This window comes from Phoca vitulina, unplaced genomic scaffold, assembly GCF_004348235.1.
Source record: "Phoca vitulina isolate PV1807 unplaced genomic scaffold, GSC_HSeal_1.0 scaffold10, whole genome shotgun sequence".
NCBI classification, from domain to species: Eukaryota; Metazoa; Chordata; class Mammalia; order Carnivora; family Phocidae; genus Phoca; species Phoca vitulina.
The window spans coordinates 14,994,713-15,020,437 of record NW_022589713.1 but is presented as its reverse complement, the minus strand read 5'-3'; the positions used below and the strand labels follow the sequence as shown (position 1 = coordinate 15,020,437).

The window sequence follows — 25,725 nt, the reverse complement described above, 5'->3', positions numbered from 1 at the left end:
TCCCAGGGGAGTCTGTTCCTCTTTGTTCCTTGTCATCCAGACCTCTCAGGTGTTTTCTTCTAGATAGTGTACTGCCCGTGTACTCTGCATTGCTTAGATAAATGTTTCCAAAGGGCTAATGTTCTTTTTATAACTTTACTTTTTCTAGGTATAAAGACCTGAAGGTAGTCTTTTCTCCAAAGATGGAAAAGAGTACCACTGTCATTTCACGGGAGGAACTGGAAGAGCTACAAGAAGCATTTAATAAAATAGGTATGCTCGAGAAAAACTGAATACGACATTGCTATTCTGCTCGATATCAGACTTCTAGGAATGGAACAATAACTTTTATTGGTTTTGCTACCACCCATTTACCCCTAGCTTTATTCCCCCTCCTTCCCACCCCCCCCCCATCTAGGTTTCACTGGATTCTTTCTTTCTTTCTGAAAGATAAACTAAGACTGGCTTAAATTTCTAGGAGAATTGGACTTTGAATTCTTTGATAATTTCTTTGCCAAGAGTAATGCAGGTTAATGAATGACAGTGTAACTGCATATGCTTGACATGATATCCTCATTACAGAGAGAAAATATAGAAACACTTCCTTGTTTATAAACTGAACTCTGGACTTCATGTGTTTGTCACTAACAATAACACTTTATTTCATGCAGAATATTTTAAAATCTGAATATTGTTTTTAAAGGCCATATGTCTTAATTTCCTTCTCCCTCATGCATAATTTTAAAAAATGTTGGGGTTGTTTTTAAAGGCTGCATATCCTATTTTTCTTCTTTCACTTTTTAAAGCTGAATGGTGTTTTGTCTTTATGACATTATCATTTGACAGCTTTGTATTTTTCTTCCCAAAACATCCCCTCATACTCTGTTGGATTGCGATTCTTCCGTACTTTGTTCCTAGGAAACCTGTGGCAAACAGGAATATAAATAATGTCTTTTGCTCTAGTCTGCAAAAGCATGCAAGTGAAAGGTGAACACAGTGAAAGGACACTGGGATGGTGACACCACCACCCCTGCCCCTCCCACAGTAGGCTCCTTCTCTGGTACAGAAGAGCAATCCATGAGAAACAGTCAGATGGTAGACCAGGGAGGATATGTAATGATCACAGTTGGTCCCGTGCCTGGATTTCTCACAAATCTCGTGAATAATCACTAAAATTCATGTAGATGAAATGTAGTGCAGAATGAATTTTAGAGACCAATGGAAAAAAAAAAAAAGAAAGATTTTTGTTTAAAAAAGAAAGCTCTCCAAAAAAAAAAAAAAAGTAAAGCTGCCAGGAAGCTCATAACTTACAAATATTGCTGTGAAGTAAAGTGAGGTGTACAAATCCCTGGGCCCTTCCACCTCTCCCTGCACAGCCATCCCCAGAGTAACTCAAACCTTCCAAATACAGTCTACAGGGTGGCTGAATTAGGCTCATAGTGAATGCCTTAATTCTGATCTTTTCATTATTTTGAGGATGGTATATTTGTCAGTAGAGCATTGCATGAATATGATACGATTTCTAGAAGATTATTATTAATAATAAATTTCATGGAGTATTGTATGCAGTGCCCAGAGTCTTTTCAAGACAAAAATTGGGCAATTATTGGACTGGTCTGCTCATTTTGAGCATTGAAACAGAGGAAGTAATAAAAATGTTATCTCTGAGTTTGCTATTGCTCTTATTTTATAGTGCAGTTTGGTAGCTTGAACAGAAGTGCTACCTAAGTCTTAGTGAAATGTGAATGAATTAGTAATCCCTTTTCTTTGTGTAGCTTTACTCTTTATGACTCACGGACATATAATCCTGCAATATTTATTTAATGATATTTTGAATAAATAATTCATCGATGGAACAAATCTGACAGCCGGATAATTTGCTCTCTGTGAGGACAGTGCTAACACGAGCACAATATGTACTAGCACATGACAAGATAAATTGCTACTTATGAACTCAGTTTTCTCTCTGATAATTTCTACCAAACAACTTTTCTAAGGGGCAGAGGGACATGCCCATCCAACCTTACTACATGGGATGTTTTTTGGGTCTCAAGGGAGACATGGCAGGTTAAAATATTTGTCTTCTTTCTTTTTTATTTCTTTATAAATTTTGGTAAAATAGGCGTAACAAAACTTACCATTTTAATAACTTTTAAGTATACAGTTCAGTGGTGTTACGTACATTCATGTTGTTACGCAACCATACCACTATCTCTAGAACTTTTTCATCTTCCCAAACCCATTAAATACCAACTCCTCATCTTTTATAACATTCTGTTTTATGTCTACATCACATTTTGTTTATCCATTCATCTGTCAAAGGACACCTAAGTTGTTTCTACCTTTTTGCTGTTGTGAATAATGTTGCTATGAACATGAGTGTACAAATATCTGTTCACATTTCTGCTTTCAGTTATTTTGTGTATATATTCAGAAGTGGTATTGCTGGATAATATGGTAATTCTGTGTTTAATCTTTTGAGGAACCATCATGCTCTTTTCTGTGGTGGCTGCACGTTTTACAGTCCCATCAGCAGTGCATAAGGGTTTCAATTTCTTCAAATCCTTGTCAACACTTGCTATTTTCTGTTAAAAAAAATTTTTTTTGTAACAGCCATCCTCATGAGTGTGAAGTGGTATCTCATTGTGGTTTTGATCCGCATTTCCCTAATGTTTTGTGATATTGAGCATCTTTTCATATGTGTATTGGACATTTGAATAACTTCTTTGGAAAAGTGTCTTCATTTATGACTGTTCAGTGTCTATTTCTTCTGCCCAGTTTTTAATCATAAGTTGTTTGTTTTTGATGTTGTTGAATTATAGGAAAGTCTTATTTCTTTTTAAACTCTAGTCTTTATGATAATTTAACCTAAGCCTTGATTTCCTCATCTTTAAAATTAAGAATAATATTATCTACTACCTCAAGGTTGTTATAGGATTTCACTAGATAAGTTCTTAACAAATCATGTGGCACAGAATATATGCTTATTAAATGGTATCTATTATTTCTTGTCACATCATACCCAAACCACAGAGGCCATAGGGATGGAGCTGGGATTTAAGCACACAGACCTATTCATCTTCAGACTCCCAGCTCCTAAGTATTCTTGTTAGTATAGCATGACGGTTAGCAGGTAAACAACTTTTCCTCAATCTTGCATGCGAGGGTGGGGGAGATGGACAGAGGGAGAGGGAGAGAGAGAATCTTAAGCAAGCTCCACGCTCAGCTAGGAGCCAGATTCAGGGCTCAGTCTCATGACCTAGAGATTATGACCTGAGCCAGAATCAAGAGTCGGACACTTAACCAACTGAGCCACCCAGGCACCCCTCAATCTTGTTTATTTTTAAATACTCTCTGCCACAGTGCTGGTAAAGAAGTAAGCCAGCTAGTTTATTTGCCTGTTTCAGAATTATAGGAAACAGTTCTGAACTTGTGATGTATTAAATAATGATATTTTGCTCTAAGTTCAAAGAAAATAATATTATTATCGCAATATCAAGGTTCCTAGCTGACTTTTGAGATTATAGCAATATTTTAGTTATTGGTAGATTCTAGTTGAGAAACTTTTAATTATTCTAAACAGTGTTAATTCTAAAACTTGTGTATGAGAGTTTAAAAGAAAAGTTTCTGTCTTTATCATTAATTGAGTTATAGTGAGGATGGCTCTTTCATCGAGAGGAAAAAGTGAAATAGAGGAAACAAAGCAGCTATTAGCAGATGAGCCAAGAAAGCCTATATAACAAGGTGGATCCAGGCAACTAACCAAACAATCCAAAGTTCTGTTGCCAACTCTGGGCAGGACTGTTTTGTGTTGCCTTTGTTCTGTGTCAAGAAGTGATATCTAATCTGCAGGGAAAACCTAGGGAAGGGCACCTCAGTGATAATGTGAAAATGCCTGGAAACCTATTTTCAGAAGTCCAAATACAGGCGTGAAATTATTTCTTGAACACTTAATGTCAAAATGACATCAAACATGATTCAGCCTACATAATGGTATCATAAATACATAATGAAGAAGCAATGAATTATTGACAAATGAAACAGAACTGCCACCAAGTGAAATGTATAACAGAAATACCTTATTGTATTTAGTACACAAATATGACGCACATATTTTATACAGAATGTGGAACCTGCAGATCCATTTTGTAAATTCTCTGAAGGAGTTAAAATCTGGGTGGGTATTCCCTCATGACCATTGCTGCTGTTTCTTCTAGCTATCTGAGACTTGTCCATGTTTAATTCTTTGAAATTTAGTTGTGTGCTAAGCCTGGGTTTTTCATCTGTCAGAGCAGTGTTCATACTATGTACTTAAAATACGCATGGAGTCCTAAATCTGTGTGGATAAAGTCCATTTAAATATGAGTTTTTTGACAAAGTGTATAGACTGCCTTGTACAGTTCAGATACAGGAGAAAAGGTGACTGCAACTTGTGGAACAAACCTGAAAGGTTCTACCTGCCTGTGAATCTCCCACTAGGCCTTCTGGGTGCACACCTCTAATGAAGAGTGCGAATGATATTTGACAGCTCATAATTTATCTTTACAGATATTGACAACAGTGGGTATGTTAGTGACTATGAACTTCAGGACCTGTTTAAGGAAGCGAGCCTTCCTCTGCCTGGATACAAGGTGCGCGAGATTGTGGAGAAAATTATAGCAGTTACTGACAACAGCAAAGATGGCAAAATCAGTTTTCAAGAGTTTGTGTCAGTAAGTAATCCCATCCTCTCCTGGTTACTGATCTTTTAGCTTTGAGCAGAATTTTAGTAATGTCATTGCTCTCTTTGGTTAAATCTGGCTGCAGAGACCAGAAAAAAGCACTGCTTTATAATGATGGTGGTGATGATGATGATGATGATGATGATGATGATGATGATGGTAACAACATAGTGTCTACAAATAATTCATAAAAGAAAGGGAAAAATCATTCTCAAATTGTTAGAAGTCAGGTTTTGACAGTAATAGCTCACGTGCTAGTAAAACTAGAGTTGAGTTTGGTGCTTATTGACTATCCATATACAGAATGTTTTAATGTCTCAGTACTTGGTCTTGAGAAATGGAATATTTTTTGTGACTGACATAGCTAAGGCATGGAAGCTATACTTCTAGAAGCTGGTTATTTCCTTGTGATAAGTTATACCTTTAGTTTCAGCAAATGCCACCAGGTAGATTTTGGTGCTAGCTATGATAGCATTGTTTCATTATGAAAGTACCTCAAGGCTCAGGGAACTGAACAAGATGAAAAATCATACATGACTCAACCAACAGAAGAAAAATAGGTTGTAGAACTGAATCTTGAATATCATGTATTTCAAACTCTTGGGCCAAGAGAGATGACTTGACCACATTGCCTTTGCCAGCTGAGCACTTCTTCCTACGCTGCCACCAGGACTGTATGTGTCATATGGAAATAGAACTTGGTGGTGAGGCCGGAGAACCCAGGGACTCAGGGAATGTGTCCTGGGAGCTATGAAGACTGAGCTGAGATCTGAAGAAAGATGTTAAACAGATCTAAGGGGCTGAGTGGGGAAAATGAATGATGTGCGAGGCCGGGGAAGTGACAGCCTGTGTGGAGGCTCTGTGTGGCTTTAGGGATGGTAGATCCTCTCAAGCACTTGGAAAAAAGCTGAGTGTGGATAGAGCGAGATGGTAAGGGAATGGAATGCAGCTGGGGAAGTAAGTTGGGGTCAGGTCATGCAGGGTCTTGTAGGATTTTCATTTTTATCATAAGAGCAATAGGAAGCCAGTGATGTAGGAAGAAGAGAGTGTGAAGTGACATGATCAGATTCAGATTTTTTAAAAACTCACTCTGGCTGCTGCTTGGAGTATTGATTAAATTCAGTCTAGCCAATCATGAGAGTGATTGGGAGAGGGCATTTCTCCAAGCCTCTCTAATTTCCTACAGTGTCTGACTTACTGATTTTCACTTTGCAATGTTCAGACAGGCAAATATCTTCATTAAAGCATTTAAAAATCTTTATCATGTAGTTAGTTATTCTTTAGTTTTCAAAAGACACAACAAAAGGTCATGGCAAGCACAGGAGAATAATTTCAGTGTATTCAATTTAAGCTTAATTATAACAAAATTTCTTCTAGTGTTTGGGGTGCAGACGTTTATACATTTTGTGCTCTGGGTAAGATGATATGAGAGGTATCTGTGTACACAACCAATAAGGGTGAGAATACCTGATTGGGATTTATTTTGATGTCATTCCAAATAAATAAAGAAGTCTAAATAATTATACTTCACACTGCAAGGTTTTTTGATTGTCTGATCAAGGCTCAATTTTACTTATATTCCATTCCAGCTGATGCAAGAGTTAAAAAGCAAAGACATCAGCAGGACATTCCGCAAAACAATTAACAGGAGAGAAGGAATTACTGCTATTGGAGGAACTTCATCCATTTCCAGTGAGGGCACACAGCATTCTTATGCAGGTAACCTGCCAATCTAAATTTGATCTTTCAGTCATCGATTCATTCACTAAGTCTGATATTTCATCAAGTCTAAGATGCCATTCATTTGTAAAATTTGTGAAATTTGGTTTGCTGACTAAGATTTTCTGTTTTCAGAGGAAGAAAAAGTGGCTTTTGTTAACTGGATCAACAAAGCCCTGGAGGATGACCCTGACTGTAAGCATCTCCTACCCATGAATCCCAATGATGGCAGCCTTTTCAAATCACTTGCAGATGGCATCCTTCTTTGGTGAGTTGAACATTAGGTTAAGGGAGATATGTTCTTCCTTTCCCCATTGATGAGCATTCAGTAAAAACTACAACTCAGCGAACAAGTAGCTATGTAGATATTGAAGAATTTATATCGCATGGAAAATTAAGTACCAGGTGCTTTTCAAAATTTTTCTTCAAATGCAATTTCTTAGTTTTCTGATGCCTTTTCTATCTCCTTACTGATGCCAGGATAGTTTTGAGTTATTCCTTTGATGTATTTAAAAATGTTCACAAGGTTTCTTTTTTTTCATTTTTAGTAAAGAATTATTGCCTGGGACAGGGACACGAAGAAATGTAAAAGAAAGATATATCTCATTTTGGTTAAATGAAATTAATGTTTTAAGTCAGTCTTGTCATGTCCTTGGCTCTTTGCAGTATGTTTCTGCTCACTAGACTGTAAACTCTCTAGGGGCATATCTTTGTTTCTGTTGTGTGTATTATAGTCCCAGCATACTTCTTTGTACAAAGCAGGTGTCTTTTTTTTTTTTAAGTTTATAAAAATATAGAAAACTTACAAAGAAGAGTAAGTATCACAGATATTCTTATCACCCATAGTTAGCTATTATTAATATTCTGGCATGTTTCTTTCAGTCTTTTTCTTCTGTGTTTTTACTTAAAAAGAAAAAAAAAAACAACTCCAACCTACGCACAAGTACAGGATATTAGTTTTTAAGTAACATATAAAATATACCTTGACTTCTACCTACAGTTCCAATCTCTTTCTCTGACCTTCAGAGGAAATTCCTATTATAAATTGAATGGGTATTTTTCTATCTTTATTTTAAAATACAAAATATATTCTAAAATCTAGAGATAAATTTTATACTAATTTCTCTTAAAATGTTTGAGTTATTGAGATTTTAGGCCATGTCTCTGGCTCTTTCTGCAACAACAGTAATTTTACACTGTTGATACCACTTTGTGAAACTTGGCTTCTTAAGAATTTGTTTTAGGGGCGCCTGGGTGGCTCAGTTGGTTAAGCGTCTGCCTTCAGCTCAGGTCATGATCCCAGGGTCCTGGGATCGAGTCCCGCATCAGGCTCCTTGCTCGGCAGGAAGCCTGCTTCTCCCTCTTCCTCTCCCCCTGCTTGTGTTCCCTCTCTTGCTATCTCTGTCAAATAAATAAAAAATCTTTAAAAAAAAAAAAAGAATTTGTTTTACATTTCAGACTGCTGAATGTTGATGATCATTAAATGAAATAGAGACAGGACTCACATAAAGAAAATGCAAGACAATTTAAAAAAAAATTAGGAGGAAGTGCTAAGATTACTGTTGCAGTGAGTGATGGATGTGTTTTAGGTTACAGAATATTTCTTAGATTTTAAAAAGTAAGTCCCTGACATGAATCACAGTATATCTTAAAGAAACGGATTGTTATTACTTTTCAAAATTTAACTATTTTGTCTACTCGCAAAAACAAACTAAAAAGTCTTAAATAATTTAACTTATTTATCTTAAACTGGGAGTCGTAAGCTTAATTATTGCCATTTTCTCTATAGCAAAATGATCAACTTATCTGAACCAGATACAATTGATGAAAGAGCCATTAATAAGAAAAAGCTCACCCCTTTCACTATTTCTGTAAGTATTTGCCCTTTGCTAATAATCATGTACTGTGTTGTAAAATGTAAGGCCTTTATTAATGGGTGCTTAGGCCCAGGCAAAACTTTTTTTACTCCAGTTTTATTGAGAAATAATTGACATATTTCACAGTGTAAGTTTAAGGCATACAGTGTGACGGTTTGATTTGCATTATATTGTGAAATGATTACCACAATAGGTTCAGCTAACATGCATCTTCTTATATAGATACAATAAAAGAGAAAGAGAGAAAGAAGGAAAAAAAGGACAAAAATTTTCTCCTTGTGATGAGAACTCATAGGATCTACTCTCTTAACAACTTTGCTACATACATACGACAGTGTTAGGTGTAGTCATCTTGTACATGACACCCCTAGTACTTAATTATCTTAAAACTGCAAGTTTGTACCTTTTGACCACCTTCCTCCAGTTTTTCCTCGCCAACCCCCCGCCCCCCCCCAACCCTTTGCCTCTGGTAACCACAAGTCTGATCTCTTTTTCTATGAGTTTGGTAATTTTTGCTTTGTTTTGTTTTAGATTCCACATATAAGTGAGATCATATAGTATTTGTCTTTGTCTGACTTATTTCACTTAGCATAATGCCTTCAAGGGTCCATTCATGTAAATGTTGGATTTAACATAATTTTAGTTTCCTATAAAAACTAGGTTTTATTAAATAAAAATTCAGCTTAATTTTGTACTGAATGAAATAAAGATTCAAAGAGCTTTGGATCGGGGGGCGCCTGGGTGGCTCTGTTGGGTAAACATCCGACTCTTGATCTCAGCTCAGGTCTTAATTGTGGGGTTGTGGCTTCAAGCCCCAGTGTGGAGCCCACCTAAAACAAAAAAGCAAGCAAACAAACCTTGTTCAAAGGCTTTAGATGAACTTTACTTAAGATAATAGCATTCAGGTTATATTATTGTAACAATTGAGTTGCTTTTATTAATGAATATTTGCTTGATGCTGTTTTTCTTGGTTGAAATAAGAGTACTATATAGTTTTACTCCATGTTTCACTATTTCACAGAATTTGAGCTATTCTTTTTTAATATATTGTTCTGTAGTCAGCTTCCCCATTCAGGTCTTGTTAAAGTCCAAGAATTTATAGTCACCACACTTTTCCCCTCAAAATCGCTAGAGCAGTGCTGGATATCAACAGTTACTAAGTACTTACTGGGTACCAGCCACTATTCTAAACAAACTGCATGAGTTATCTCTTTGACTCTTCCCGGCACCCTTAAAATAAGGTAGATACTACGATTTTACAGATGAGAAAACTGAGGCACTGAGAGGTTACCCAGTGGCAGAACCAGGATATGATCCCAGTGGTCTAGCTCTAGAGCCCACCTTATAATCACTGTGTACTGCCACTCTTGTGTGGTGGTAGTAATAGCAACTAGGGCATATACTCGTCAGAGCTGCAGCTATTAAAAGTGAGCTAATGCTAAGCTATTTCCCTCATTTCTCTTGGCAAATACAATCCTTGATTTTGCTGAAGTTGTTAAGCCTCTTTTATAGGAAAGCTACAACCTTACGGCAGTGATACATGGTTAGTCTTGGAGTGTCCAAGGGGTGCTCCTATTTCCTGTATCCTCATTGAGGAATGTGAATTGGATTGACTAACATGGCTTTCTTGTCTCCCACTTTCCAGTAAGCAATAATATTGCATATTCCTAGCAGAAACTACCATTCTTGAAGAAGCTCATTTCTGATTGCAATTGCCAGAAGTTTATTTTCTTTCACATCTTAGTGTCAGGATGCTTTGTTTAATATCTATGATTGTTGAAAATATTCATACATCTTATTTTTAGGATACACGTGTCACATAATTTTTTATGACACTGGCTCTGAAATACAGCATTTCTCAGTGTCGTACAAATTTATTGTCTGGTTTTACTTTTAACATTTGTATGCAGTGCATTAAAGAAAATAAAGAAAAAAATTCTATAGCTATTTTGCAATAACTACAGGATAGGCCTGAGGGGCTAATAAGTCTTTTACAGTTTTATTTTTAGAGATGACATTCTTCCAATATGAGTAGGGGGTAATAGTCTAGATCTTTAGGAGGCTTGAAAGAGTATACTAATGTAGAATAAAAAAAGATCTCTGGGAAGGAGCAAAGTGTTACTGGGGATATTAAATCTGTCTTTTTTTTTTTTTTTTTAGTAATTTTAAAGCTCTGGGAATAGATCGACTAGAATACTACCAGTTTTCCATGAAACTTTATCCAAAAGAAGCCTCATTCATTTGTAAAAGATTGTAAAGTTTGATAACATAGTTTTTTACCTCCTGATGATGGGTTTATGTAGTATCATGATGTATGAAAGAAGAGAAATACGAAGGGATGAAAATGACATAGTAACTATGAAAGCAAGGGAAAGAGATCAAGTAGTAAAGTGCTGGTTAAAACCGTGGGATTTTTTTTTGAATAGTCGTGTTTTGCTTGTATAGATATTACTTATGTTTCAAAATCTGAATTTTCACAATCTTTTGCTTTTTATTTGCCTTCACACCTTGTCAGTAAGACTTTGGAAAGTACTTTCTCACACGTAATTTTCTTTGTGGCAATTCAGGAAAACTTAAACCTAGCCCTGAATTCTGCCTCAGCCATCGGTTGCACAGTGGTCAACATTGGTGCACAGGATCTTAAAGAAGGAAGACCTCACTTGGTCTTGGGACTTCTCTGGCAGATCATCAAAGTTGGTCTTTTGGCTGATATTGAGATTTCCAGGAATGACGGTAAGATCATCAAAAATATTTACTTTTCATTGACATGTACTTACTGTGGGAAGAATTTATATTTCATTGTTTTCTTTTCAGCTCTAATTGCATTGCTAAATGAAGGTGAGGATCTAGAAGAGCTGATGAAGCTTTCTCCAGAGGAATTACTGCTGCGATGGGTGAACTACCACCTGACCAATGCAGGATGGCGCACCATCAAAAACTTCAGCCAAGACATTAAGGTTTATATCTTAATGTTCATAACTGTGATATAAAATAAGGATGTAGAATGCAAAAAAACAAAAGTGTTCAGAATTAATTTCGAATTGAAGTTTAATTCATAAGGACACAGTGTAGAAAATGAAATTTTGCATTTTTCTGTCTGAGGTGGATCTCCCAATTATAATTGCAAAATCCTTTTATTTAAAAAAGAACTGGTTTAAACTGATGGTTACCAGAAGGGAGGTGGATGGGGGAATGGGTGAAATAGGTGATGGGGATTAAGGAGTGCATTTGTGATGAGCACCAGGTGTTGTATGGAAGTGTTGAATCACTGTATTGGACATCTGAAACTACTATTACATTGTATATTAACTAACTGGAATTTAAATAAGGACTTAAAAATATAAAAAGGACAAAATTTTCTTTTGCAATAAAGAAAAACTGGTTTATTGGTATTTAAGAACTACAACTGGCTGTGAGAAGGAGATACTAGCCCTAGCAGATTAAAGCATTCTTTCCCATTTTATATGCCACAGAGAGACTAAGTCATAATGAGGATGTCAGTCTATTAATTTGGACTGAGACTTCATCTGTTCACTGGACTAGCGGCCCTTGTGGGCCTGACCAGTTCAACACTCTTACTCCCACTTTGCCAATAACCAGCTGATAGGAGACCAAATATCCGAGGGCACAGGGAGTCAGTAGACAAAAAGAATTCTTCAGGTATGTTTCTCAACCAAAATAGCTGGAAATGCTTCTCTCCCTACCGGGAGAGCTTACCAATGAAACTGTAACACTCAGTGTGCCTGACAGTTCTCCCATGGTCACTCCCTAGACATGCATTGCCAGATTGGGTCCCTGTGACTCCTTCTCTATGCTTTTTTTCCCCACCCGGACTAATCAGCATTGGCATTTATTCGTATTTTATCTCTAGATATATTAACACCTTCAGTCAGATTATGTTCTTGTCATAATGGGCTTAGATGACAATCTTTCTTTGAAGTGACATTGTATTTCTCTGCTTTCATCTATTATATGCTCATTTAAAAATTTATTTTGGGGAGCTCTCTTATTTTAAAATTCAGTTCATCAGATTTTTATTAAATCCTTCCTGTGGGGTATTATGCCAGGCATAGGGGTTGAAAAGATTTAGCTCTTGAGAAGCTCACCAGTTACACAGGGAGATAGACATTTAGTGGATGGATATTTGTTACATATTGCTATTAACAAGCCACTCAGAACTTAATAGCTTAAAATAACCCTATCGTTTCTCATGATTCTATGGGTTAATGCGGCTTGGTTAAGTAGTTCTGCTTCAGATGCTTTTGTTTGGGATCAAACTCATTTGTATTCAGCTGTCAGTTGGGCTAGCCTGGGGGGTGCACAAGGGCACCACTCACATGTCTAGTGCCTCACAGCGTCTCCATGAGGCCTTTCCATAAGGCTAGCTTGTGCTTCCTCACAGCGTGATAGTCTCAGATAGTTGGACTTCCTCCATGGAGGCTAACTTCAAGAGGGAGGAAGCAGAAGCTCTTACAGCTTGGGCCTGGAAGCCCCAGTACATCACTTTCATTGCATTCTGTTGTTCAGAGCAAGTCACAAGGCCAGTCCAAGTTAAAGGGGGGGAAGGCTTCCAGAAGATAATACTTGACCCTAATCTTAACTGATGCTTGGGGGTGTAAATAAATGGAAAGGTGAGGAAAGGTATTCTAGGTATAGGGAACAGTGTCGCTAGAAGCTGTGAGGTGTGAAACCAGCATAGTGCATTCAGGAGCCTGTAAGTAATAAGTAAAGTTACTAAGTTATTCCGTTCTTTAAGATGAGGACAATTTCTTCAGTTTGAGTACTATTTTCCTAAATCAAATGATGATTTTATTCACTTAAAAAAATTCTATTTCATGTCTTTCCTTAAAGGATTCAAGAGCCTATTTTCATCTGCTTAATCAGATTGCACCAAAAGGTGACCGGGGTGATGAACCTGCCATTACCATTGACCTTTCAGGATTTAATGTAAGTACAGTTTTTAATTAAAGGTTTTTATGTTTCAGTAAAATATATATTGACAAAATTTACCATTTTAACCATGTTTAAGTGTATGGTTCTTTGGCATTAAGTACATTTGCAGTGAGTGCAACCATCACCACTATCCATCTCCAGAACTTTTCATCATCCCAAAGTGAAATCTATACCCATTAGACAGTAACGCCCTATTCCCTCCTCCCCCAAGCCCCTGGTAACCGCTGTTGTACTTTCTATCTCTGTGAATTTGACTAGTGAGTACAGTCAAATTTAGAGTGCAATTCTCTATAGGCAGCATTCCTGATGGAGTCCTCAGCTCTTCATTAAACCTGGGCCCTTTGTTCTTCAGAAGTTTTTCATGCCCTAGGCTTCAGATCTCCATACTAAGCCATCTGGCTGTCATAGCTGAAGAAAGGGAATTACAGAATTCTAATGTTGAGTATGTGTGGAATCAACCCTTCATCCACTTCTTCCTGGTGCAGTATAACTGGAACTCACCAGGGTGCTTTGGTGACTATCACTGTGTACTAGGAAAGGGAGTAACAAACCATTGCTAAGCAACTGATGATCACTTCTTCCAACTTATATTCAGAAATATACAAAATAAAAGATGGCAATTCCTAGTGTTTATGGTGTGGGAAGGACTGACGCAGATCCTGGCCTAGCTAATGCATTTCCTAGGAAGCCCGTTTTTTAGCATAAGTTGTAAATACGGGGGATAGTTCTGTCTAAACATTAAAATCTGATCAGATATAGTTTGTATGAAAATCCATTAAGTACTTAGAGTGCAACATCCATAATGGTTTTAAAGGCAAATTGAGTCATTACAAATGAATTATATTTTACATTATTACAATGACACATTTGAGAAAGTATTGCAAAACTGCAAAATTAGCAAATTAGTTTGAGTCAAAAAATTAAGAACTTGAACGTACAGAAAATTTCAAACATAGGAAAAAAATGAACAAACTCAGTATAATGAACTACCCTGTGCTCATCCCCGAGGTTCAACAACTATCAACTCATGATTAGTCTTTATTCATTTATCACCTGTACTTCCTCTCCCATGTTATTTTGAAGCAAATCCTAGACATCATAACATTTCATCGAAAAGTACTTCAATATGTATTTCTAGAAGATAAAGAAACTTTAAAAATATAACCATAATACCTTATCAGACCTAAAAAAATTAGCAATAATCTATAATATCATCAAAATATTTAGTCAACATCGGCATTTCCAATTGCGTCTTAAATGTCAGATTTTCTTTCTATAGTTTATTTGAATTAAGATCTGAATAAGGTCCACATATTATTATTTGCTCATGTCTACGTTAGGAACTTTTTATTGTTTAATAGCATTAAACTATTGCTTTCTCTGATTTCATTTACATTTTTACTTTTTTGTAACTGATGCACAAAATGAGATAAGTCATAATTCTTGGTCATGATATACTCTCATCATGGGTCCATGCATGTCCCTCTTTTTATTTATTTTTGTTTGTAGTTGTTTTAAAATTTTAACAAGTCCGTATGAACCGTCAATCCAACAAGAAAGCTAAGACCTTGATAGTAATTTATGTTTAGCTCTCTTCTTCCCTATTCCATCTTTCTGCCTCACCTTAATGTGATAATCACCATCTTCAGTCTTACGCTCATTGTTCTTTTGCTTCTCTTTTTATAGTTTTCTTTCAACAAAATATATCCCTTACAAAATTAAATTTTTCATTTTACTTTTTAACTTCACATAAAGCTTATTACCTTGTACTTAAATGCTTATTTTGAACATATATTGCTAAGAGTCACTCACATTGTTCGATGTTACTGTGTAAATATGACACAGTTTGTCTCCTTTCCTGTTGACAAGCATTTGGTTTGTTTCTAGGATTTCGCACTTGTGAAAAGTGCTGTTGTTCTGATTTTAATAATTTTTTATTTGTATCCCAACTTGTTTTTCATTGAGAAAAGAGTCTACTGGAAATATTATTCAGAGTAGAATGGGTGAGATAACTAAGCCTCTTAGCCAAAAGATATTCTAATATATGATCTTGACCAAATTACCTATAATTTGACCAGTAGGAGCTGACTGATAGAAAATTTGAGAGTTTATTTTGATCTATTATTTAATATATTTCTAGAAAAGTGATTAGTTTTAAATATGTGTATCAATAAAAAAATTATGCCAATCAGAAGTTTAATGTTGACCATTTTTGTTTTATTTTGTTGTTTAGGAGAAAAATGACCTGAAGCGTGCTGGATTCATGCTTCAAGAAGCAGATAAACTGGGCTGCAAACAGTTTGTTACTCCTGCAGATGTGGTTTCAGGCAATCCTAAACTTAATTTAGCTTTTGTAGCTAATCTGTTTAACACATACCCGTGCCTACACAAGCCTGATAATGACATCGATATGAATTTATTGGAAGGTATGTTCTTTCTGCCTTTAATTGCTTCACTCTGTGTAGCTTGTGGTATTGACCTACTTCACTGTCAGAGATAGGGGATTGTGGTGGGAGATGCAGTTTACTGTGTGTAGGCATGTGCATCCATTAAAAAGTTCGTATTAAGGAAAGTGGTTGTTGGTTTTGTTAAAAGAGAATGCTGGGGTAAATCTTTACTTGTCTGTCATTTCTCCATCAGAGTTTAGTGAAAACTATCATACATTTAAAGTAGTCTCTTAAATGGCCACATAACATAACTCCACCACCAATATGGACAATGAATTATCTATTGGAAAAAATAATCATTTTGTAGCTTTTGTTCTCCTTTGAAAGCTACAGTTGGACTCCAGTATTGTTCTCTTTTTAATGTTTTTAATGTACATGAAAAAATTTTAAATATTCATTACTTGTCTTGTTGTGTGTGGGCTATTGTTATCTGTCTCATAATTTATAATACTTTCCTGTTTTGCTTCGTGAAATGCAGATTTGACCCCTCCTAATGTAGGTACTGTATTTAGTACTTTTCTATACTCTATAAATATATTCATTCTGAACGTTCTTTTTATTAGTACCATTTATTCTTTCTATCTGGGTTGATATTTATTTTTTGCGTTGTTCATGCTGTGTTTTTTCTGTCTTAATATGCCTAAAGAATGACAACAAGGAAGAAACACAAATGAAACTGAATTAGAATAGCACAGCAAGGCTTGATTATGTAAACTCTCCCCTGAATTTGCTTTCTATAATGATGGGATACTATAGTTGTGAACACACTAAAAATCAGTTTTGACAATTGGATTTCATGTTGTAAAGCCTTTATCCCTCTCCTGTGAATAAACACACTTATCTTTTATCACTAGTAATCTTTGGAAGGATCTGTTTAGGTTCTATTTTGTATTACTTAGTTATGTTACGTTTCTTGACTGTCATTGAAGCTTATGATACGTGAATTGTCGTGACAACAAAAACATTCTTGCTCTCTAGTTCTTTCTCCGTATCTTTGTTTCCTGGCCTGTCTTCTTTTTGGTTCTCATACTCTCACACGCATACCCAAACCCACATTAGAATCAGAACTAAAGGTGAAAACTGGCAGCAGTCAGAGGGAGGGGCCCATCCTAAAATATTCTCACTAGTTGCCCTGGTTTGGAGAAGGCAGTCTTCAAGTAGGATTCTTGTTGGCAGGGAGAATTTGACGTTGCAGTGTCCTTTCTCTCGCATCTCCTGCCTTACTCCCTTCCTTCCCCGGGGAGGGGGATAGAATGAGAAATCAGTTTCATGATCTTCTTCTCTTTGACTGCCACAACCAGAGTTCCAGTGTCCTTGACACTTTATAATTGCATCTTCTTGATTAATGAAAGAAGTTTCAGATTTAACAAGTATGTTCTTTGAGGAATATGATTAATTCAATTCACTCTTCCTGAGGTCCAGTAAAATAAAGACTATATTCTCTACATAGATATGTAATTGAGAGGAAAGATAAAGACTCTATTCTCAAAACAAAAAAAGACTATATTCTCTGCATAGGTATGTAATTGAGTGGGAAGATAGATAAAAGTGTAGATTTTTCAGCAGAGAAATTGAGGGTGAGGGATTAGAACTTTAAAAAAATTAAAATGGAAGACTGCTAAGTTTTCATCAGTCTGGAAAATTTCAAAATCCCTCGGTATCTTACAATAGAAGGCATTGTTTAGAGTGGCATATTAAAAATGATCTGCTTTTTATAGTCACTGAGTTCTTGCTAGATATCTTTTCCAACTTGCTCGCTCTTTTGTCATGTTTGAATTCTTTTGCTAGTGTTGAGCATGCTTTTGGAATTTTTCCGTGTGAATAGGATTGCTAAGCATTTCCATTAGTATTTACTCTATATAAGAAGATACTGTGGGAAATACTTATCAATCATCTTTATTTAGAACATATGTATATCCTGATGCATCTGCCAAAAATGTATTTGACTTCAACTGTCATTGGAATTTCTCCTCTGTAAATTTGGTTTTATAGATCCTTATGAAATTTGAAGCTTGACCTTATCACATCCCACATTCGTGTTCTCATTGGCAAAGAATTTTATCTGAATGGAATTAGAGAAAATTAAAAGCCCAAGTAAATAAAAAAACCTTCATATTAAATTGAGCCAAATATGTGGGCTATGTATAGAGAGGCCATCTCACAATTCATTTGTGGTGATAGAAAATATATAGTCTGTGGTATTACACTTTGTTCAAATTATGGGTCCACCATTTAGTATCTGAGTGACTTCCACGAGCTTTGGTTTTCTCATCTATAAACCAAGATTAATAATACTAATTTTGAAGAATTACAGAGCAAGTTAAAATGACCTTTCATGAATGAAAGAGTTTAGCATACAGTATGTGTTCAGTAATAGGTTGGAAAGAGGAAAACATCACTTCGCACATTTAGTGAGTGTTAAATGTGTGTTAGTTCCTTTTCTTTCCTCTTAGTAGTCTACTTGTAGTATATTTGTTATTTTTTTCTGAAACTTTTGTCAATTGTAGGTATCAGTTTGGCCCTGAAAATGAAATGTTTTATAGTTTTTTCTATCTTTTATATCAGCAATGAACATTTAACTTCTAAGATTGCTTTAGTTGTCTGCAATACAGACAACATTTACAATCTGGAATACATATGTTTTTGTAATGCTTTACCACGGCTCTTGCACAAATGCGCAGTGCTTCTGGCTTTGAGCATTTATTTACCAAGACAATTTGAAATGGCATTAGATAAATAAATGCTCACTTACATAATCTATTTTACTTTCCAGGCATCAAAAATGAAAAGAATAACAATATAATCAGTTGAGAACAATGGGAAGAAATATGAACCCTGAAGCTTATAACAGTTTCAGAACTCAGTCAAAATACTAGTATCTTTTTAAGTATTATTTGCTGTATCATCAGGTTCAGCAGAATTTGGATATTATTTCAATTAAAGATTAAACTATTGTTACACTATCAATGTTTGTAATTTTAAAACATAACTTGGATTTTCCCAGAAGGAAATAATGTAAAATTTCTCTAATTACTAGTGAAAAATCTATTACAGATTTTAATATAGAAACAGCTAAAAGGTAAATCCAAGTCACATGCATCAAATTGTTGATGATAGTACGCTTATATTTATGTCGCTTTGGGGAAAGTTCAGATATTTAATTTATATTTGTTTAATAACTCCTACAAACAAGGAAGCATGGTTCCTAGGAATATTTAGTTTAACTTGGTTCTTTTTTAAAGGGTTTTCAAATAGGTTATTTATCATAAAGTGATAGTGGCGGATACAACAGCCTGGTCAGTTACCTTTTATGCAGGCCAGAGGGAACACAATTTAAGAAATTATATGGCTACACAATTTAATAGAGCTAAAGTAGATTCTGGGAATGCCATTAGGTATTAGCATAGAAAATCAAATGAAAATATAGTGGACAGATTATTTCCCGAACAGCTGCACAAAGTAACAGAATCCTTTAGATTTTACAAGGTTTGTTTTCTTTTCTGGGTGTGTAAGGTTATATTACCTGTGGCACTTATTCTGAAGATGATTGCAGGGATGGCTCTATAGAAATGGGTCCCTGGGGCCCAGATGGTTATAGATTTAGATGATTCATTGTTCTGGGAATCCCACATGAGTCAAAGTCTAGAGAGTGACCTGAACTTGCCTACAGTTTAGAAGTGATGAGAGGCGTAAATGTTTCAGTTTTTCACGAGTCTGGTGATGAGATGTAGGTTAGGATATTCCATTGCCCCCTACCTTTGCTGAAAACAAATAATACTACAGATAGTCACTTAGGATTATTTGCAGTCTGGGAGATGACTAGAAGCAGACATGGCAAGGAGAGTCCCTCTCGCTCTCTGCCTACTTTGTGGTACATGATAGCCCATGTTTTCTTATAGATGCTATGAAGGGAATGCTCAGGGAGGCTAGGTAATCACAGGTTAAAAGTGCCTGCAAGGAGTTTCTTACTGAGGTGATCTCTGAGGTCTAGGGACTGACTAGGATAAGATGTCTTTCTCTTAGCACCCTGTGTGGGGGCTGTGTCCCTCATGTATTTTCAGTAGTGACAACCTAAAATAACTCAGGAAGCCTGTAAAATAGTTCTGTCCCTTCATTGCTTATTTTTATATTACCTGTAATGCCCCTCTCCCCTTCATTGCTGTTTGGTGTAATTAAAATGTAAGTTTGTGTGCCCAGAAACTTCCCCGTGTAAAACCAAAATCTGTACAAATTTGGAAACACTGCATTGGGAAAAGCACAGCTTTTCTTTTGTGTTTACTGTGCTAATGTTACCCTGACTGCTAAAAGATTTTGTTTCATTAATTTTTAGCCAGTCCCTTTTGCATGTAATCATAACTACAGATATGACCATATAAGTTTCTTTGTCACTTTCTGGACAGAGAAACCTATGACTCAGTAGTTCACAGACATCAAAGAAAGGACTCTAGAGAGAGAAATTTAGAGCAAATGGAGGCCTTCTAGACAGAGGGGCGGAGGGGGCGGAAAGGGACTTTGACAGTAAGACTTACTTTCCCCCAAAAGATTGTAGTATCGCAGAAACCACAGCAAAGTATGTATGGCTGGTTTGCACCTGCCAGGATGGTTTAAAACATATTTCTTGATGCCTTTTGTCCTGAATCATCAGTATGAACTTGTGTCTACTCTAGGAGAGAGCAAGGAAGAGAGAACATTTCGGAACTGGATGAATTCCTTGGGGGTCAACCCATACATTAATCATTTGTACAGGTAAATATTTTATTGTGTTTTAGTTTTATGGCCAAAATCCAACTTTTCTAGTTTCAAACCATAGGTATGTTTACATTAGTACATTTTCTAAAAATCACAAGAATTTTAACCAACATTTAGAATTTCAGAATGCTGGAGATTGGCAATACAATGGATTTTTAAAGAAAAGTAAAGTATTATTTAAAAACATCAGAATATGATAATAGTTATAATTTTTGATGATATAAACAACCAGTTTGGTAAAGATAATTCATCTTACTCTTTTATAATTATTGATCAGAAAAATAAAATATTTCAACTGTAACAGATTAGAATAGTAATATTTTATAAATTGTTCTTATCATTATATCAATATTTTATTTATTTATTTTTTAAAGATTTTATTTATTTATTTGACAGAGAGAGAGACAGCAAGAGAGGGAACACAAGCAGGGGGAGTGGGAGAGGGAGAAGCAGGCTCCCCGCTGAGCAGGGAGCCCGATGCGGGGCTCGATCTCAGGACCCCGGGATCATGACCTGAGCCGAAGGCAGACGCTTAACGACTGAGCCACCCAGGCGCCCCTATATCAATATTTTAAATTATAATTCACACTTTCTTTTTTTGCCAAAATCTACCTCGATTTTCCCGTTATTTGTTGCAGATATTTGTTTCTAATTTGTAGAAATAACTTGCTTTCCCTGAGTAATTGTGATTTATCTTATTCTTTCTTGTTTAAAATGACAACACAGGGGCGCCTGGGTGGCTCAGTCGTTAAGCGTCTGCCTTCGGCTCAGGTCGTGATCCCAGGGTCCTGGGATCGAGCCCCGCATCGGGCTCCCCGCTCAGCGGGAAGCCTGCTTCTCCCTCTCCCACTCCCCCTGCTTGTGTTCCCTCTCTCGCTGTGTCTCTCTCTGTCAAATAAATAAAATCTTAAAAAAAAAAAGATACTCTAATATAAAAATAAATAAATAAATAAATAAATAAAATGACAACACATTATCAACATTGATAGGACTAAGAAAATATTTTACTGAACATTTTCTGTGCTGTCTGGTAGTGATAACAATGTTGTCTTTCTAGGTTTGTATAAGAAGAAACCTTCCTTCTCTCTTTATTCTAGGATCTACCAGCCTGCATTTATTTATTTATTTATCTATCTATTTATTTATTTATTTATTTTTTAATTTTATTATGTTATGTTAGTCACCATACAATACATCATTGGTTTTTGATGTGGTGATCCACGATCCATTGTTTTCGTATAACACCCAGTGCTCCATGCAGTACGTGCCCTCCTTAATACCCATCACTGGGCTAACCAAGTCCCCCTCCCCTCTCCCCTCTAAAACACTGTTTGTTTCTCAGAGTCCATAGTCTCTCATGGTTCATCTCTCTCTCCAATTCCCCCCCCACCATTTTTCCCTTCCTTCTCCTTATGTCCTCCATGTTATTTCTTATGTTCCACAAATAAGTGAAACCATATGATAATTGACTTTCTCTGCTTGACTTACTGCACTTAGCATAATCTCCTCCAGTCCCATCCATGTTGATGTAAAAGTTGGGTATTCATCTTTTCTGATGGCTGAGTAATATTCCATTGTATATATGGACCACATCTTCTTTATCCATTCATCTGTTGAAGGGCATCTCGGCTCTTTCCACAGTTTGGCTATTGTGGACATTGCTGCTATGAACATTGGGGTGCATATGGCCCTTCTTTTCACTACATCTGTGTCTTTGGGGTAAATACCCAGTAGTGCAATTGCTGGGTCATAGGGTAGCTCTATTTTTAAATTTTTGAGGAACCTCCACACTGTTTTCCAAAGTGGCTGTACCAACTTGCATTCCCACCAACAGTGTAAGAGGGTTCCCCTTTCTCTACAACCTCTCCAACATTTGTTGTGTCTTTCCCTGTCCATTTTTACCAGCCTGCATTTAAAAATGGAAAAGAACTCAACTTTTCCTAATTGTATATTAATAATATACACACCAAGGAAACTCCTTGATGAACAATAACTAAATTATTATTTATTTATTTAATTTTTTTTTAAAGATTTTATTTATTTGACAGAGAGAGAGAGACAGCGAGAGAGGGAACACAAGCAGGGGGAGTAGGAGAGGGAGAAGCAGGCTTCCCGCCGAGCAGGGAGCCCGATGCGGGGCTTGATCCCAGGACCCCGGGACCATGACCTGAGCCAAAGGCAGATGCCCAACGACTGAGCCACCTAGGCTCCCCCTAAATTATTATTTAAATATGAACTTAAGTCCAATGCCACAAAAGACCAATTCACTGGCCAATTGAGGATTTATGATACAGTAATTTCTGCTTCTTGGTGTATATACAAAATTTTGTTTAAAATCTAAAACCAGAGCACCTGGGTGGCTCAGTCGGTTAAGCGTTTGCCTTCGGCTCAGGTCATGATCCCAAGGGCCTGGGATTGAGTCCCTTGTTGGGCTCCCTGCTCTTCAGGGAGTCTGCTTCTCCCTCTGCCCCTCCCCCCACTTGTATTTTTTTTCTCTCTCTCTCTCAAATAAATAAAATCTTTAAAAAGATTTAAAAAATAAAATCTAAAACCAGTACTACCTTATGGTAACTGGCTTTGATGTGATGGACTGATATTTGATGAACTCTAAAAGTGTGTAAATTCCAGCTAGATGACAGAGATATATTATCATTTAGACTGGAACTCTCATTATAGTAGCAAGGCAGTAAAGGAATCAAATCCTGGGGGTGAGGAGGGAGGGGGTGAGGAGGGATAAGATCTTTATAGAATAATGTGAAAGAATGTCTATAATATATATTTGAGAGAAAACAGTAATACATCAGGGGTACCTGGGTGGCACAGTCGGTTAAGCGCCCGACTCTTGGTTTCAGCTCAGGTTGTTATCTCAGAGTCGTGATCTCGGGGTTGTGAGATGGAGCCCTGTGTGGGGCTCCACACTCAGCAGGGAGTCTGCTTAAGATTCTCTCTCCCTCTGCCACCCCGATCCCCTCTCTGCCTCTCTAAAATAAATAAATAAATTTTTTTAAAAAAAGAAGAAAATAATAGGTCTAGTATGATTCCATTTTTATTTTAAAATTGAGTATATACAAAGCATTGCCATTCTTTTTTTTAAACTGGTCATTACTTTCAGTGTTAGGTTATTGTTTATTCTGGTCTCTTATTTATTTCTGATTTTTCTTTATTATTTCTTTCCTCTACTAAATTTCAGATAAGTTTCTTCTTTTTCTAGTTCTTTGTAGTGTCACGGTAAGTTGTTTATTTGAACTTTTCTTAATACGAGCATTTATAGCATAAAAAATGTTGGATTAAACTGCTTTCTTGCAGAAAAATTGTGTGTATACACATTTGTATATGAATTTTTTAAAACCCCAGAGGGATGAATACCAAACTGTATGCATCCTGGGTCGTAGGATGGAGAGTAGTGAGAAGACTTATTTTTAATCTTAGTGACTTAAATATGCTTTTTTTTTTTTTTTTTACAATGAGCATGTAAATTTTAAAGTAAACTTCTTTTTAAATTACAAAGTAAATTTAATACTAGGGGACTAAGATTTGTTGAGTGAGACTCATGGTAATTTTTTCATAAATGTCACGATCACTAGAGTTCTCTATGGTTGACAGTGGAGGAGAGAATTGACCACATTTTTTAGTCAAAGTCCTGAAGTGCTAGCATAGGACTTCTAGGCATATGTAGTTTTATTTTGGAAAAGGGAATTCAGAAAATTCTCAAAAGTAACATAACCCTCAAGAGAACTATCATATATAGAAAAACAGTAGCCAGAGGTCTAGTTGGCACCAGAACCATGTGTCCATGAATTTGTGTCTGGATCATATTCCTAAACCCTAAGTTATTTTAACTCCTCTCCTGCAGTACACCAAATCTAAAGCAAACCAAAGCATTAGCATAATTTAGATTGATTTTGAATGAAAATTCTCTCCCCTACACAAGTTATTAAATATATTTGAAGAACGTTAGTCCTAGAATTTTTCTATGACAGGTTGGTTCAGGAATACATCTTGAATTCTCTGGAAATCATTTCAACTCTCTGGGCTTCAGTTTCCCTATTTGCAAAACATGAATAATAATAATACCTTCTAAATAGAAATAAGAATGAATTCACCTAAAGTAAAAAAGAAAAATTCAGAACCAATACAAATCCTTTAGTAATTTTTTTATATAAAATTCTCCATGTGCTTTTATAGATAACCTGGTCAGCTCTTAATTGCCTTCATAATAGATTTTATCTTTCCATCACTCAGCACAGGGCCCAGTCCCCTTCACTGCCATAGGGTGTGTATCCAGAGTTGCAAAGTAACTTTCATATGAATCTTAGCAAAACAACTCTGTGAACAAGCTATTGAAAGAGAAAAACCATATAATACATCACAGAGCTAGCGATTTTAAAAATCAATTGATGTTGCTTTATGTCCTTAGCATACAAAATTGAAAACAGACTCAAGGGATATACTTTGAGCATCTCAGAAGAATGTGTTTTTCTGAATCCAAAGTAGTACTATTCTTACCTCAATAACGCCTACTTGCTCATAAATTCCTTCCTCTTAACCTTCATTATTTAACATGAACTGCTGCCTACTTTGTAGCTATTGTGATTTTTGTATATTTTTAAAGGTTTTAAAAATCATAATATGTAAGCAATACATGAACTTATTCTCACTGCACAAATTTCAGGAAGTATGTAAGTAAGTAGAATGAATTAAAACATGATAATACTTCTCTTACATCTCCCATATACCTTTTTTCCTGCCCAGAGGTATTGCTATTAACAGTCCATAGTGCATATAGGTATTTAAATACTCTCAATTTTGAAAATAAATTTTATACATGGTGAACTGTATGCAGTGTTCTGCCACTTGCTTTTTTAAACATAATATATCTTGTAAGGCTTTTCATGTCAGTACATAGAGATCTACCTTATTTCTTATGGTGGACCAGGAGTCCATGGTATGGATGGTTTATTCAACAGCCCCCTACTGCCAGGCATTTAAGTTGCTTCCAAATTTATGAATAATGTGGCAATGAATGTCTTTTTACTTATGTCTTTGGAAACATTTATAAAAAAGTTTTGGACAGATTCTGGGTCGACCACTGAATTCTGCTCCTGAGACCAATATTACACTGTATGTTACCTAACTAGAATTTAAATAATAATTTGAGAAAAGAAAAAAAAAAAGAAGTTCTGGGTCAAATGATACATCTTGTTGTTTTTTTAAGCTTTATTTATTTTAGAGCGCACAAGCGAGTGGGGGGAGGGGCAGAGGGAGAGAAGCTCAAGCAGA

The 25,725-nt window shown here is 36.1% G+C and overlaps 1 protein-coding gene across 1 annotated transcript in view; it reads left to right on the top strand.

The window, feature by feature from the left end:
- PLS1 (plastin 1) overlaps window positions 1-25,725 on the top strand; it is a 100,931-nt gene that overhangs the window by 61,559 nt on the left and 13,647 nt on the right. Inside the window, exons 2-11 of the mRNA XM_032408539.1 lie at window positions 149-252; window positions 4,528-4,691; window positions 6,290-6,419; window positions 6,555-6,687; window positions 8,209-8,290; window positions 10,864-11,029; window positions 11,111-11,253; window positions 13,148-13,243; window positions 15,483-15,675; window positions 20,364-20,442. Coding sequence (XP_032264430.1) covers window positions 183-252; window positions 4,528-4,691; window positions 6,290-6,419; window positions 6,555-6,687; window positions 8,209-8,290; window positions 10,864-11,029; window positions 11,111-11,253; window positions 13,148-13,243; window positions 15,483-15,675; window positions 20,364-20,442 — 1,256 coding nt within the window. The 5' untranslated portion in view covers window positions 149-182. The remainder of the gene's footprint in view (window positions 1-148; window positions 253-4,527; window positions 4,692-6,289; window positions 6,420-6,554; window positions 6,688-8,208; window positions 8,291-10,863; window positions 11,030-11,110; window positions 11,254-13,147; window positions 13,244-15,482; window positions 15,676-20,363; window positions 20,443-25,725) is intronic.